Below are 17566 nucleotides of genomic sequence, written 5' to 3'. Positions count from 1 at the left end.
TCAACTAAGAGACAGTCCATTAAAAATGTTGACTTTGGAGATGGGGTGTTTTGTTTGAGGAACACATACAGGAGGCCAGTATGTGGAGGAGAGGAATAAGATGCAGTAAGACTGGAAATGCAAGTAGGGGCTAAATAATGAAAAGTTTTAAAAGTCAAAAAGAGAATTTTATATATGATTCTGGAGGTTTGTCGAGTATAGGGATTTATTGAATAGGACTTGGCCAGACTTGTGTTTTAGGGAGATCATTTTGACAGCAGAAAGGAGGATGTACTAGAGTAGGTCAGGGTCTTCAGACATCCCTTCTGAGAGAACCATCATCAGGCTATTGCAATATATCTAGGTATACTAGGTATACCTGAGGTAGTGAGGAGAGAAGAGAAGAGGAACATACATGAGAAATGTTACAAAGGAAGAAATGACAGGATTTGGCTGATGAGAGTAGATATAGGGAGTGAGAAAGAATGAGAAGTAAAAGATGATGCTTAAATTTGTGCCTGGAAATATAGTGGTACCCTTAAAAACAATAACAAAGGATGGGGGAAAGACTTGGTGGGAAGGATAATAAATTCAGGTATTTTGAACATGTCAAATTTAAGATATCTGCAGAGTATCCACTTTGAGATATCCACTAAGAAGTTGATATGAAACTGGAAATTAGAAGAGAGATTAAAGCTAGACAAATGGAATTGAGAATGATATACACAGAGGTACTAATTGAATTCAAGGGAGCTGATGAAAACAAGTAAAATAGTATAGAGGAAGAAGAGAGTTATATCCATAGTTATCAAGAATAACTTGAATGAAGATAAAGCAAAGAAGAAGCAGTCAGGTAGAAGGAGAACCAGGAAAGAGCAATTTTACAAAACACATAGAAGATAATATCAAGGATAGAGAGTAATTCAGTGTCACAAGTTGCAGAGAGGTCAAGAAGGAAGAGGACTGAGAAAAGACCATTAGATTTGGCCATTTAACTTCAGAAAGAGAAATTTTAATTAAATGATGAAGTGACAAGCCAGACCACAAAAGAGTTAAGAAGAGAGTGAGAGGAAAGGAAGTGGAGACATCAATTGTAGATAGACTTTTAGCCGGAAATGCGAGATTTAGAGGACTTTCAGTGTTTGATCCTAGAAATGACAAGTCACTGGACATTAAGAGGGAAGAGAATGTTATCAATATGGTTACACTTTCACTTTAGAAAAATCATTTTGGCAGTTGTATGGAGGACTGATTGAAATGAAGAGAAATTTAAGGTAGGGAGACAATTAGGACAGTATTTTAATAGTCTAGGTGTAAGTGAAGAGACATGGACAAGAGAAGTGGTGGAGATAAAATGTTTAAGATTGGCACTTGATTGTATACTTGGATCCATGTTACCCTAATTTACTTATGGTACTATATATCTAAATCATTTATCTATTTTGACCTTATTTTGGAATATGGTATAAGATGTTGATATATACTCAGTTTTTTCCAAACTGCTTTCCAATTTTCTTAGCAGTTTTTTGTCAAAAAGCTTGGATTTTTTGAGTTAATGAAAAATAAATTACTGTATAGTTTATTTCTGTGCATTGTATATCTAATCTATTCTACTGGTTCACCACTCTTATTTCTTAGTAAGAGATTATTTTGATGATTCCCACTTTGTAATATAGTTTGAAATCTGGTACTGCTACTCTGCTTCCTTCAAATTTTTCCCCATGAATTTTTAGAGAAAGAATTCTTAATCAAAGAAGGGATATATGGGATATACAATCACAAAAGATAAAAGAAATCATTTCTGTTACATGAAATTGAAAATATTTTCCACATTAATTTGAGAGAATATATGTCAGATAGTTTGATAATGTTGTAAAATTAAAATATATGGAGAAGTAACACATATATGAGGCCAGAAGCCATTCCTCAGTGGTTAAATGATCAAAGGAAGGATTAGAAACGATTAACTGTATGAGATTCTTTCAAGTTGCTTATATACAAGAAATGTAAATCCAATCAACTCTGATGCCTGGCAAAGAGGCAAAGATGCCAAATGGGGAAAATATCAGTTTGGATTGGTTGGGGAAAAACAGGAATACTAACACACTGTGAAAGGAACTGTATGTTGGTCTAGCCATTCACAAAAACAATTTGAAATAATGCTAAGACAGTAATTAAGTGCCCAGACCTTGACCTGGCATTTCCACAACTACATATTGGCTTCAAAGAGATCAGTAGTGAGAAGAAAGGTCCTACATATGCCAAAATCTCTGAGAAATATTTTTGAAGTAACAAAGAATTGAAGATGTAATAGTTGCTCATCAGTTGGAGACAGTCTAAGCAAATAGTTATGCTTGAATGTAATATTCAACTGTAAGAAGTTATGAAAATAATGTTTACAGAGAAATCTGGAAGGATTTATATAAACGTAGGCAAAATGAAGTAAAGAACACCAGGAAAACAACATACACAGTGACTGCCACAATTAATGGAAAGAACAGTTTTTAAAAATCCAAAAATAACGACATGAATTTTTAATCCCCAAATTTATCCTTAAATAAAAATTTTTATTTCCACTCCAGGCTTAGTTAAGAGCATTTAAGGAGATGCAGATTGTCCTTATATAGTTTGTTTCTGTTAGTATTTCTTCAGACAACACTTTTTATTTACTCTAAGGAAATTATGAAAAAAATTATTATTTCTTTCTCAATATTTTGATGTGAGAAAAATATATTAGAGGACAATATATAGGTACATCACTTTGATACTTTGATGGATTCATGATTTCATTTATATGGATATTCCCTCCCTCCATTCAGATTGTGATCTTTTCATTCCCCATGATTCTTGTATATGTCCTTACATAAATCATCTCTAGAGGACTTAACCAAAGAATGGAATAGTCTAAGGTTGACAGTTGAAATATACTTAATGTTTTATCCTTCCCTCTTACTAACATGATTAACCTAACTTTTTTTCTAGTTATAAATGTCATCGGAGATTTCTCTAATACTAACTACCTCTTTCATACAAACTATTTTTGGTAATATGCTACAGTACATTTGAACCCATCTTTCATATACTTTCATTGTCCCTTTAGTAACTTGCATTTGTGATTCTTTGGAGACTTTGGTATTTGAACATCAAAAACCCATTTAGCAGTTTGTTTGAGAACATATATGAGTCAACAATATCATATGACGACAAAAAAAAAAAGCCTAATCTTGGGCTGAGTGAGGAAAATATGTAGCATCCAGACTGAAGAAGTTGAGGACATTTAGCAGAGAGGGCTTGGAGAAAAAGAAGAAAGGGCAGAATCCTTGTGAATACTGTATCTTTTTTTTTTTTTACAGTTTAAACATTATTTTATTTGGTCATTTTCAAATATTATTCCTTGGAAACAAAGATCATTTTCTTTTCCTCCCCCCTCCCACCACCCCTCCCATAGCTGGTGTGATTCCACTGGGTATCACATGTGTCCTTGATTCAAATCCATTTCCATGTTGTTGGTATTTGTATTAGGGTGTTCATTTAGAGTCTCTCCTCAATCATGTCCCCTCCACCCCTGTAGTTAAACAGTTGATTTTCTTCGGTGTTTTTACTGCCACAGTTTATTCTCTGCTTGTGGATAGTATTTTTTAGATCCCTGCAGATTGTTCAGGGACATTGCATTGACACTAATGGAGAAGTCCATCACCTTCAATTGTACCACAATGTATCAATCTCTGTGTACAATGTTTTCCTGGTTCTGCTCCTTTCGCTCTGCATCACTTCCTGGAGGTTGTTCCAGTCTCCATGGAATTCCTCCACTTTATTATTCCTTTTAGCACAATAATATATTCCATCACCAACATATACCACAATTTGTTCAGCCATTCCCCAATTGAAGGGCATCCCTTCATTTTCCAATTTTTGGTCACCACAAAGAGCGCAGCTATGAATATTCTTGTATATGTCTTTTTCCTTATTATCTCTTTGCAGTATAAACCCAGCAGTGCTATGGCTGGATCAAAGGTCAGACAGTCTTTTATCACCCTTTAGGCATAGTTCCAAATTGCCCTCCAGAATGGTTGGATCAATTCACAACTCCACCAGCGATGAATTAATGTCCTGTCTTTGCCACATCCCTTCCAGCATTCATTACTTTTCTTTGCTGTCATGTTAGCCAATCTGCTAAGTATGAGGTGATACCTCAGGGTTGTTTTGATTTACATCTCTCTGATTATAAGAGATTTAGAGCACTTTTTCATATGCTTATTGATAGTTTTGATTTCTTTGGCTGAAAACTACCTGTTCATGTCCCTTACCCATTTATCAATTGGAGAATGGCTTTATTTTTTTGTACAATTGATTTAGCTCTTTATAAATTTGAGTAATTAGACCTTTGTCAGAGGTTTTTGTTATGAAAATTGTTTCCCAATTTGTTATTTCCCTTCTCATTTTGGTTACATTGGTTTTGTTTGTACAAAACCTTTTTAATTTGATTACATTTTGTGACTCTATGTCTTGCTTGGTTTTAAAGTCTTTCCCTTCTCACAGGTCTGACATGTATACTATTCTGTGTTCACCTAATTTACTTATAGTTTCCTTCTTTATGTTCACCCATTCTGAATTTATCTTGGTATAGGGTGTAAGGTGTTGATCCAAAACCTAATCTTTCCCACACTGTCTTCCAGTTTTCCCAGTAGTTTTTGTCAAATAGTGGGTTTTTGTCCCAGAAGCTGGGGTCTTTGGGTTTGTCATATACTGTCTTGCTGAGGTCACTTACCCCAAGTCTATTCCACTGATCCTTCTTTCTGTCTCTTAGCCAGTACCAAATTGTTTTGATGACTGCTGCTTTATAATATAGTTTGAGATCTGGGACTGCAAGGCCACCTTCCTTTGTATTTTTTTTTCATTATTTCCCTGGATATCCTTGATCCTTTGTTCTTCCAAATGAACTTTGTTATGGTTTTTTCTAAGTCAGTAAAAAAAAATTGGGGAGTTCAATGGGTATAGCACTAAATAGATAAATAAGTTTGGGTAGGATGGTCATTTTTACTATATTGGCTCGTCCTACTCATGAGCAGTTAATGTTTTTCCAATTGCTCAAGTCTAGTTTTAGTTGTGTGGAGAGTGTTTTGTAGTTGTGTTCAAATAGTTCCTGTGTTTGTCTCGGGAGATAGATTCCTAGGTATTTTATTTTGTGTAAGGTGATTTTGAATGGGATTTCTCTTTCTAATTCTTGCTGCTGAGCTATGTTGGAAATATACAGAAATGCTGATGACTTATGCAGGTTTATTTTGTAACCTGCAACTTTGCTAAAGTTGTTGATTATTTCAACTAGCTTTTTGGTTGATTCTCTAGGATTCCTTAAGTAGACCACCATGTCATCTGCAAAGAGTGATAACTTGGGCTCCTCCTTACCTATTTTAATGCCTTCAATTTCTTTTTCTTCTCTAATTGCTAATGGGCATCCTTGTTTCACTCCTGATCTTATTGGGAATGCATCTAGTTTATCCCCATTGCAGATGATGTTAGCTGATGGTTTTAGATATATACTGTTTAATTTTTAGGAACGACCCTTCTATTTCTATGCTTTCTAGTGTTTTTAATAGGAATGGGTGTTGTATTTTATCAAAGGCTTTTTCTGCATTTATTGAGATAATCATGTGATTTTTGTCTGTTTGCTTGGATACTGTATCTTTAAGTGGACAAATTATTGTCTTTTTGTATGGATGAGGAATTAGATTTGTTCTATTTGACCACATATGTCAGAACTAAAGGCAATGAGTAGAAGCTGCAAAGCAGTACATTTAGGCTTTGTGTAAGGATAAACTTATTTTTTTTATTTTTTTTCTTACATGAATTACTTCTATCCCAAAGAGAAATTGACTGCCTCTAAAAACAGTGGCAGGGAATAATAAATGGCTTAGTGGTTAGAGTGTTTGGCCCAGAATCAGGAAGATTTATCTTCCTGTGTTCAAGCCAGGCCACAGACACTTACTGGCTTGTGTGATCCTGGGCAAGTCACTTCACCCTATTTGCCCATTCCTAATCTGTAAAATGAGAGTGAGAATGAAATGGGAAACCACTCTACTATCTCTTGCAGGAAAACCCCAAATGGGGCCACAAAGAGTCAGACACAACTCAAAACAACTGAATAAGAAGAAATAATTGCTTCTCTCTGTTTCTAGATTTCATTAAGCAAATTCTGGCTGACCAACATACTATATTTGTAGACATTACTTTTCCTATTCTGAGCTTCTGTGTTACATGATTTGCACTCTATCACATCCCTGGGAGAATGTTGTTGTTGAAAAATAAGGGTCTTTTATTTTAGGGAGGATCTTTTGATCTGAAGTACATATCATGCATTAAATATTTACATATAAAGTATATAAATTATTATAAACAAATATTGTCTTTGTCTCTCTCTGTATTTGTTTATGGCTTAAAATTGAATCCCAGTTTTGCTTATCCTATTTTTTACAGGTAGAAATGGATATTGTTGAAAAATTGGTGAAAATGGTACCTTGTGAACATGAAGATCTGTTAAATATCACCCTAAGACTTTTGTTAAATCTGTCCTTTGATACAGGACTGAGGAATAAGATGGTACAAGTTGGACTACTTCCCAAACTCACTGCACTTTTAGGTATGTTTGATAGATTTCATTTGTGAATGCATCTGGCTGAAGGGCCTTTTTTCATAATGAGTTGTTTGATGGTTTGTTAAATTTCTTTTTCTGTGATGTTTTTTAGGTATTTTATTTTCTCTCTTTTTCAATCTGTGTAGTTTATATTTTTGTAAGTATTCATCTATTTCACTTAGATTGTCAGATTTATTAGCATATATTTGGGTAAAATAAACTCCAAATAATTGCTTTAATATCTTCTTTATCAGTTATGATTTTGCCTTTTTCATTTTTGATAATTTGGTTTTCTTTCTTTTTAATCAAGTTACCTAATGATATATCTAGTTTATTTGTTTTTTCATAAAACCAACTCCTTGCCTTATTTATTAGTTCAATGGTTTTCTTACTTTCAATTTTATTAATCTCTCCCTTGATTTTCAGGATGTCCAATTTATTGTTTAATTGGGGGGAATGAATTTGTTCTTTTCCTAGTTTTTTTTTAGTTGCATGCCCAATTCATTATCTGCTCTTTCTCTGTTTTAATGATGTAAGCATTTATAGATATAAAATTCCTCCTCAGTACCACTTTGACTGCATCCCATAAATTTTAATGTGTTGTCTCCTCATTGTCATTTTCCTTAATGAAATTGTCGATTATTTCTATGATTTGTTCTTTGACTCAGTCATTCTTTAGGATAAGATTACTTAGTTTCCAAATTAGTTTTTTGTCTTTCTGCTATCCTTTGTTGACTATAATTTTTATTGTGTTATAGTCTGAAAAATATGCATTTAATATTTCTGCCTTTCTGCATTTGGATAGGAGGCTTTTGTGCCCTGTTATGTGCTCAGTTGTGGTGAGGGTGCTATGTACCATTCAGTTTTCTCCAAAGGTCTATCATATAGTTTTTCTAAAATTTTATTTACCTCTTTAACTTCTTTCTTATCCTTTTTTTTTGTTAGATTTATCTCCTTCTTAGAGTAGAAGGTTGAGGTCTCTCACTAGTAATAGTTTTATTATATCTAGTAGATAGTCTTATTATTTCCTCCTATAACTTCATGTAACTTTTCCTTTAGGAATCTGGATGCTATGCCATTTGGTGCATATATATTTAGTACTGATATTGTTTCATTGTCTATGGTACCTTTTATCATGATATAATTTCCCTCCTTATCTCTTTTGATTAGATGAATTTTTACTTTTGCTTTATCTAAGATCATGATTATTCCCCTGGATTAAAAAAAAATTAGCTAAGGCATAGTAAATATGTTTCTTGTAGACAGTATATTGTGGTGTTCTGGTTTTTAATCCACTCTACTGTCCTTTTCCATTTTATGGGTGAGCTCATCCCATTCACATTCACAGTTATGATTATGAATCATGTGTTTTCCTCCATCTTATTTTCCCTCTGTTGATTCTTCTCTTTCTCTTCTTTTAGCCTTTCCCTGTTCATAGATATTTTGTTTTCAACAACTGCCTGACCCAATTAGCATTCCTTTTTCTATCCCACCACCCCCCTTTATTCTTTCTGTCTTCCTGCTTTCCTATAGTGGAAGGTAGGTTTCTAAAGGTGACTGAATGTTGGTGTTATTCCCACTTTGAGCTAGTTCTGATGAGAGTAAGTGTCCATCATAGCCATCCCTTCATCTTTTCCTCTACTTTATTTGGCTCTTATGAAACTCTTAATGAGAGATAGTTTCCCCCATTCTGTCTGTCCTTTTCTTTACTCCACATATGTTTCTCTTTCTCATCACTTCTTGGTTTTCTTTTTATGTTATACCATATTATTTAGCTTCTTCTTTTGTGACCTGACATCCTTTCACACTTTCCTTGAGGCTTCACATGTTTTCTTTTTGGCATTGTTTTCTTTTTCCAAATTTGTATATTTTGGTCTTCCCTATCAACAAAGTAACTTTATAAAGTCATGGGTTTTTGTCTTTTGCTCATTTTTCTGGTGGTGTTTTTTTTTCCCCCTGCTACCTTATCTATCTGTTAAAGTTCTTCTCTGTTCCTGGGTAAGAGAGCCCACTGCTCCAAGCTTGCAAACTACTCTTCTCTGGTACTTGGGATGAGTTTGTAGGTTTCCTGCCTTCTCTGCCTTCTGGTGTGGAGTGACTCAGGTGAGGCAAGACTCCCATTCTGCAGGTTCATTGCCTCTGATGGAGTTGCCGTGTGTTGGGCTGCTCCATGTTCTGCCAAGTTCTGCAAGTTTTCATAGATGCTGTGCTTCCTGAGCCACTCTCTCCTCTTACCCCAGTGAGATGTATTCCTCCAGCTTTCTTTTATTTTGAGACAGTTTACTTTCTGTGTATGTGTAGGGATCAGGGGAGTAGAGCATCCTTTACTCTGCCATCTTAGCTGCCAGCATGCAACTATAGTATTTGAAATATGTGTCAAGAAAAGCTAGAATAACGTAAGGAAAAATTCTGGCAAAATTCTCATTCATCATCTGTTCAGTTCTTACATTCTTCTGTTGAATCAGTTCTGGAAGATAGGATTCTCAAAAGGATACTCTAAATGAACCAGGAGAAATCCCCTCAGTGGTCCTAGGAATCATTAAGAACGTTGAGTGGTGAATATCTTAGAGTGCCTCCTAATTCATATAGCAAGTACCCTAGTTCTGGATTATTTTAGTTACCACATTTTATAGCCCTTGAAAAGGAAGGAAAAGATTTTAGTGACTCACAACTGAGATTTTGGAGAGAGCCAGTAATGGTTTTTAATCTGGATACACAACAGCCTCTTGAGTTAGGCTCAGACAGTCATCATTGGATGACTTTTTAACCCTTTGTTTAATACATTCTTACTATGGAGTAAGCATCCAATAAATGTTAAATGTTGTTTAACCTATCTAAGAGCTTTCATTCCTCCTTATCCTGTCCATTCTGTTCTGAAAGAATAAAGAGCACACCTTAATTATCTTCACTTCTCCATTATGTCAGTGTCTAATACTAGACTCTTTTAGCCCAAACGTTTACATTACTTTCATGAATAACATGAAACAAAAATAGAACACAATTAATGTGGCCAACTATTAGCCTCTTTTTGGCTGACATTTTGTATCAATTTGAAAAGCACTTCTATCATTATGGTGTGGCATAGGGAACAAGAAAGAATTCTGGGCACAGAGAATAGATTTCTCCCTCTTCCCAAGTTGGCCTTTCACAGTGAAACTTCATCATTTGTTTAAATTCCCAAGACATGAGAAATCACTCTTTTGGGTAAGTGAAAAAACCTTTTTTCTATCCTGACACTAATAAACCAAAACTGGATGGTTTTTAAGTTTCCACTGCAATTTTGGCTACTTTTCAGAAATTGATTGAAGGCAAAATAGTTCTGTTGGAGCATTTATGGTAAAACTTGGTTGGATCCTCATTTTCTGCAAAATCTATAATTTCTTTCTTGGTGGCCTTTTTTATAATTATGAGCACTTCAGTAGGAGATGACCAAATGCCATGAAATTACATTTCTTGTGGTCTTTGGACATATAATAAAACCAGTTCCACCAATACCTTTCTTTGCCAGTCTAGACATTCCTGTGTTCCATTCTTCTATTTGGCTGTAACTTCCTTCTTTCTTCTGGTTTATAGTGAGACAGTAAAAATTGATACAATTAAATTAGTGTAGTATTTTGTCCCCTTAATTGATCATTGGATTATTATCTTCTATAAAAATACTCCTTCTCCCCTTGTTGTCAAACCAATGGCATGAATGCCAGAGAGGGCTGCTCCCTACCCCTCCACCATGTCTGAGGAAATTTCTCATATCACCCACCCCTCTGCCCAGAGGGAGGCTCACATGTGGCATGAGGATTACAGTTTGGGCACTCAGTCTCTAAAAGATTCACCATCACTGCCTTAGCTAAATTAAGTTGATAGTTGATCCTAAAAATTTGGTTTTTAGTATTCTTTCCTCTTTTCTGCCTTTAGTATAGTGGATACAGGTGGATTCTTGATCCCATTCTCTTCTGTCTTCTTCAGCTGATTATGACTTCAATCATCTTTCTTCTCGACCCCTTCCAAACTTCCAGGTTTCCCTATCTATATTTTTCTCTTCTACTTCTCCCCTTAACTGTCTAAATGCTCCTTTTAATATTCATTGACTGGCTCATCATCCATATATTACCCTCTGCTCCGATCTGTGGGAGTTCCCCCTAGAGTGAAAGCCTTAGGAGTCAGGACAATCTGGGTTCTATTCTGGGGCCATGCTCAAAAGCCTTTTCACCTTGCTTACTAGGTCCCCTTTAAATCTATATTCTCTAATCTCAACTTCACTGCAGTACAGCAATCCCTTTATTGCTCCTTAACTGATTAGACAGCTAGGTGGTATAGTAGACAGAGTGCTGGGCCTAGAATTAGGAATACTTATCTTCCTAAATTCAAATCTGGCCTCAGATGATTACTAGCTGTGTGATCCTGGAAGAGTCATTTAAGCCTACTTGCCTCAGTATCTTTTGTTATATTCACCACATCTATTAAAAATCTCTTCTCATCTCCTAAGACTACTGGTACTACAACCCCTTTTTACCTCTCTAAGAGAAGCTTACTTCATACCATACTGAAATAATAAAGGCTATTTGTTATCACTTTCCTTTCTTCTCCATTTTGTATATCTCACATTTCAGACTCTTGATTTCATCCACTCCTGTCTTCTCCAATTGATTGCTGCCACAGTCTGCCTTCCTCTCTCCCTAATCTTCAATCTCCCTTTTTGTCTGTTGGCATATTCTCTTCCATCAACATGACCAATCACTTTCTTCCCTCCCAGCCCTATACTTTCTTTAAAAAAAAAAAAAAAAAAAAAACCTCGCTTAGCTCTGCTGTACCTTCCCATTGACCTCCTTTACCTTTCCTTTCTTAGCCATATACTTCTAGAAATAGTTGTTTACACTTGTTGCCTTAATTCCAAAGTGTCTGGTGCTCTCTTACTTGAAAAGCTGATATTCTTTGCTTATCCTCACCCTTCTTTACCTCTCTGCAGCATTCAAAACTATTGATTGCCCTTTTTTTACCTAATTCTCTTTTTCCTCTGGATAGTCATGTTACTATTCTTTCTTGTTTCTTCCACCTGTTTGACAATTCTTGTCTTGGTTTCCTTTGATAGGCCATCATCAGTCTCCCCCTAAATATAGTTATGCCATTTAGTCTTTTTCCTGGATCACCTTTCTTTTCTTTCTTTGACTTTTATCAACTCTCATAGGTTTAATTATCAGTTCTTCACAGACAGTTCTCAGATCTATGTATCCAGTTTGATTTCCTGAGCTTCTGTTTAGATTCCCCCTCCTGCAGTAGGCTTTTCCTGGTTCTAAACAGCTGTAAATGCTTTACCTCTGAAATTATCCTGTGTTTATTTTGTATCTTTTGTATGAGAGGCAGAATGGTGCTGGGCAGAGGTGTCAAACCAGAATCCCTCAGGCCACCACAAAACTCCCATGTGTGACTTAAGTAAAATGTAATTGAGAAATGTTTAACAAAATAAATAAAAATATACAGCATGCATAATGTCAATTCATAATTTTCCAAGTCGATATGCTATAGCAGAGATGCATTTCTATTTTAGTTTGATATCACTGGTATAAGGAATAGAAAGCCACTAAGTGAGTATCAACATCAAATGAGGTATGAATCAAGGAGAAATTTGTTTTTTATGCAAGGTATTTTGGCTCGTATCAAGAAGGATTCCATATATGGAGTTCAAATGGAAGAAGACACAATCCTATTGATGATAAGATTCTTTAAAAGCTCATTTTCACAAATATTCTATTAATTTTGCTAATTGCATTGGCTCTTAGTACACTACCAGTTCTTTTGGTGAAATTCATAATTGTTTGAACATGACTTTTAATCAGATTCTTAGAAAATCAAAGTGGATAAAAAAACATTTTACATATTTTGACATGTAGTTGGACAACCCATTCAGTTAATCTCAACATTTATATCTTGAGCAGGTGCTATGTATATAACTGGATGATAAAGTGAACAGAATTAAATAGGAGGAAAAGTTTGGGTTTTGTCTTTTTGGGTTCTTTGTCTCAGGAAATTCAGTGCTTTCAGTTTAGTCAGTGAATAAACATTTGCTAAGTGCCTTCTCTGTGCCAGTTACTATATACTAAGTACTAGGGATACAAAAAGAGGCAAAAAAGACAGTCCCTAGCCTTAAAAAGCTCATAATCTAATGGAGGAGACAAAAAGCAAACAAATATGTACAAAAAAGCTATAAACAGGATAAAGAGGGAATAATTAAGAGAGAAAAAGCACTCGAATTAAGACCTGAGCTACTTGCTGCTATTAAAGCCTGCCTCTTTTGTTTTTAAACCTTTAACCTTCTGTCTTAGATTCAATATTGTATATTGATTCCAGAGAAGAAGGGCAGTAAGGGCTAGGCAGGGAGGGTTATGTGACTTTCCCGGAAGACAGTATCTTAGGCCAAATTTGAACCTAGGACTTCTTGTCTCTTGGTTTGGCTTTCAATCTACTGAGTCAGCTAGCTGCCCCCAAGCCCACCTCTTAAGGAACAGTATTCTCCCATCAATGCCATGTTTGCTAATTATGGCTCTCAAGCCTACACATGCTAATATTTCTCTACCAGTTGTAGACAAGTCAGCCACTTTAATGCATAATACCATAGGACCAGTCAGCTCATGTAAGTGACTATTTGATTAATGTTTTGCTTTTACTCATAAGAATTTTTGTCATTAGTGGCTAAAGGGCAACTGAATTGCAGAAAAGTGTAATGGTCCTTAAGTTCATACTATATGAACATAAGGTTACAGGTCAAGAAAAGTTTAGCTTGAAGAAGAGAACACTGGAGAGGGTGGATGAAAATGGAAATACCTGCTATCTTCAATAGTTTTAGGCATTCTCATATGAAAGTGGAATTATACGTGTTCCATGTCACCCAGAAGACAGAACTAGGAATCATAGATGGAATTTTCAAAGATATAAATTTGGTTTTGTGTAAAGAAAAGCTTCCTAAAAATAATAAGGGCAGCCCAAAAATAGAATGGAATGACTCAGGAAGTAGTGGGTTTGCCTTCAAGTCTGGTTTTAACAGCTGTGAATAATAGTGCAAAGGGCATTCAGATCTAGGTATGTATTAAACTATGGTATCTTCTGTTTTACCTTTTAAATTTGAGATTCTGTGGTTCTTAGTTGGCATTCTCAAAAACAAAGTTCCTTTTCTTGATTTCTCTAAGTTATCCTTCCTATATATGCAGCAGAAATTTTCAGCAATGTTTTTTGAAAGACATTTTTTTAGCTAGAAACATTACCCAATTTCAGGAAGATTTTCTTATTACTTAGATTCTACCTGAAAAATGTTTTTGTTCTTTTTTTAGACAAATATGTCCTTCTAATTGGTGAACAATAAATGAGTCTTTCAAACTTTAATAAACCTGGTTTGTTAACAAATATACTAATACTTCATTTCCTGAAATAAATGGCTGGTACACTGCGACCTCTGCTGTTGGGAATGAGAGTAATATGTGTGTGAGACAATATTCTTTAAAATTATATTTTATCTAAGAAAAGATTTTAATTAGGTGTTTTGATTTTTACTTCCAGAATGACATTGCATTACCTCTAAGGAGATGCATGATAAGGAGACACATGACAATGGTTCTCCTTTTCATAAATATTGAGTCCTAGGAAGATATTATTTCTTAGCTTCTTCATCTATCTTCAGATTAATCTATTTTGTGAGAAGAATAATTCACATTTGTATATAAAACCTTAAGTTTTAAAAAGTAGTTTCCCTATGACAACAGAACTTAGTTTAAGTAGTAACATTATATCTATAATGTAGTGAATCAGAGGTTCATAGAGACAATGAGACTTATGTAAGGTTATGTCGCTAATGTGTTAAAGATTTAATGTGATTCAAAGTTCCTTGACTTTGAGTCCAGAGCTCTTTCTCCTTGCTTGAAAAACATCCTAAAGCTCATTAAGTCTTAATTTTTCAAATTTATACTTAAGTGTAATGAGAGAGAAAAAATGACTTGTCTAATCTTATGTAGCTACTTACTGGAAGATCTACAACTTGAACTCATGTCCCCAAACTCAGAGTTCTTTCCATTATATTGCCTCCCTAGTCACTGAATATTTACCAGGGGAAAAAAGAAGAGAGAAATCTATTGGAATATGTGAGTTTTTTCACTGATCATTTGAAAATATTATATAGAAGTTTTTTATGCCATACCACTGAAATTAATTTAACAAATATTAACAACTTACATTTATATAGCACTTTAACCTTTATTATTTATTTATTTGTTTGTTTTTAAACCCTTACCTTCCACCTTAGAATCAATACTATGTATTAGTACCAAGGCAGAAGAGTGGTAAGGACTAAGGAATGGGGGTTAACTGACTTGTCCAGGATCACACAGCTAGGAAGTGTTTGAGATCAGATTTGAACCCAGGACCTCCTGTCTCTAGTTCTGGCTCTCAATCCATTGAGCTACCCAGCTGCCCCCCACTTTAAATTTTAGAGAGAGCTTTTCTCACAACAACCCTTATGAGGTAGATAGTGCAATATATTTATACATTTTTATAGTTGAAGAAGTTGAAAACTTTTTAATGGAGGTTTTTGCAAAGATAATAGGATTATTAAGACAGTCTGTGTTCCCAAAGGGCTTATAGTAGAGAATATTAGAAAGATAATCACAAACAATAGCAGCAAAACAAACTTTGTTATGAGAGATACAAAGTATAGTGACAGTTCATAAAAGGTAAATTCTGGCTGAAGGTATCAGAGAAACCTTCATGGAAGAGAAGTTTGATCTGGGCCTTGAAGAATGGTTAGAGTTTCAGTAGATGGCAGAGCAGGAGAGGAGTGGAGGGAAGGATGGAGTTTTGAGGTATTTTGAAGAGTATTCTAAGCATATAGAGCTTAGAGAATAAGCATTCATCTAGTTTCATTTCCTACAGTATTACTTTTACAAAAACCTCAAACATCTTAGCATAATTCAATTTTGCAGTTTCATGGACATAATAAAAGTTAACCATGTACAGACTGTAGCATCCCAATATTTGTATTTGAGCAATGTATTTCTTTGTTGTCTGATTTTGCTTGACTTTGTGGAATTTTACAATATGGGAATCCATATTAGCATGACCAGTACTGTAAGCAGATGAAAGGTAGATTTATTTTTATTTGGAAATCTTAACTTTAATCTATCATGAACTGTTTTCTTCTGGTATATATTTTTAAGTTCCTAGTTAACTTTCTCAGCACATTTGTTGATTTTTTTGGCATATCCAAAAATAAAACGTGAATCTGAAGAATACTTTATTAAAAGTTCTTAAGTCATTTGACCTTTATGTGTGTTTTAGAATTGTGTCAGTGTATCTAGGGATGTTAGATGCTGAGTAAATTATTTGCCATAACATATCCTTTCATCCACTAGAGAGTACACTGATAAAGTTTCAAAATTATCTTTACTAACTTCGGTACCCTCCACCCATTTGGGGGCTAAATGTATCAAAGAAATATATCAATATGTATACCTTTTAGGAACCTCAGCTTGATTACTTTATAAGTTGTGGTATACTTTGATGTGGTAGAGGCCTACCTCAGCACATCAGCATATAATTGCTCCAGGGAAGGATGTTGTTTGTTGGATGTCTACCTCATAAAAAAAAAATTGGCTCCTATGGAAGGTTTACACTTCATATAATGGAAAAATTGAAGTTCATAGAATCCATGCTTGAGCGAGAAAATAACATATATTCTAAGATAATCCACCTCAATAACAGGTCTTTTCCTGTAAAAACTGGCATCTAGTTTTGCTTTTTTAATTCTATGATGCTTGATTGTATATTTTAATTTTCAAAAATTTGCATTTATTTTCAGAATATAGTGTAGAAGGTTTATAGGTGAAATAAAAAATGTAAACTGATGAAAAACAGAGTCCGAGAGACAGAAGACTAAGTCACAAGTTTCTCTCACTGGCCAGCTCAACTGCCTCTACTCCTGGGAACATTCTATTTGGAACCTTCTTCTTGATGGACAGCCAGGTCCCCAGCTTGTTTCTTGCATCTTGGTTTACAAGTCCTCTCTCTCTCTCTCTCTCCATGCCTCTACCACATAGGCTGTGATGGCTTATGATGCTCATTGCTGAATCTTACATATCTTACATAAATGAGCAGTTAAGTAGAAAAAAAGGAAGAAAGAAAAGAAAGAGAGAGAAAAAAACAAAGAACAGGTGGGGCAAAACAAAATAGGCTGGCCCCTTTCATAGGAAGATTTCATTGTCATTGGAAATATGCCATCAATTTTCAGAAATTTCCTCTAGAATATTCCCCTACTTGGATGATGCTTATATTTTATCATCATGTGCTAGGCATTTTTCTAAGTGCTTTACAATTATTTCCTCATTTGATCCTCATAACAGCCATGGGAAGTAAGTGCTATTATTATTTTACTGATGAGGAAAGTGAGGCAAACAGGGGCTAAATGACTTACCTGGAGTTACACAGCTATGAAATGTCTGATGTAAGATTTGAACTCAAATAATCTTGACTCCAAGCCCAAGCCCACTCCTGTGCCACCTAACTGGATATGTTACAGACATTTCAAACTCAATACATCCAAAATGGAACTCTCCATCCTTCACCTAAAACTCTTCCTTCTTGACTTCCTCAATACTGTCAGGATACCACCATTCTACCCATCACTTAGGCTCACAAACCTCTATTAAGTTGCCAGAGTTATCTTTCCTAAAACATAATTCTGATCATGTCATCATACTTAGTAAACTCCAGAATCCAATATAAAGTCCTGTGTTTAGCATTTAAAGATCTTCATAACATAGTTCCTTCTTAGCTTCCTATTCTTCTTAGCATTTCATTTTACTACCTTTTGCATACTCTATGATCCAGCTACAGCAGCCTGCTTGCTCCTCCTCATACACAGCATTCTGTCTCATGACTCCATTCATTAACCAAGCTATCTACCATTCCTGTAATCCTGTC

The 17566-nt window shown here is 35.0% G+C and overlaps 1 protein-coding gene across 8 annotated transcripts in view; it reads left to right on the top strand.

The window, feature by feature from the left end:
* KIFAP3 (kinesin associated protein 3) overlaps window positions 1-17566 on the top strand; it is a 196560-nt gene that overhangs the window by 73907 nt on the left and 105087 nt on the right. For 5 of the 8 annotated variants that reach the window (XR_461274.3, XM_007480753.3, XM_007480754.3 and 2 more), the window contains exons 10-11: window positions 6454-6616; window positions 14683-14733. Coding sequence is in view for 7 of the 8 variants with exons in the window: in XM_007480753.3 (XP_007480815.1) it covers window positions 6454-6616; window positions 14683-14733 (214 nt within the window). In the remaining variant the exon portion in view is untranslated. The remainder of the gene's footprint in view (window positions 1-6453; window positions 6617-14682; window positions 14734-17566) is intronic. The other 3 variants (XM_007480755.3, XM_056815513.1, XM_056815515.1) reach the window with 1 other exon arrangement.

Source organism: Monodelphis domestica, chromosome 2, assembly GCF_027887165.1.
Source record: "Monodelphis domestica isolate mMonDom1 chromosome 2, mMonDom1.pri, whole genome shotgun sequence".
NCBI lineage: Eukaryota > Metazoa > Chordata > Mammalia > Didelphimorphia > Didelphidae > Monodelphis > Monodelphis domestica.
Note: the sequence above shows the minus strand (reverse complement) of the source record. Positions and strands in the feature narration are given on the sequence as shown.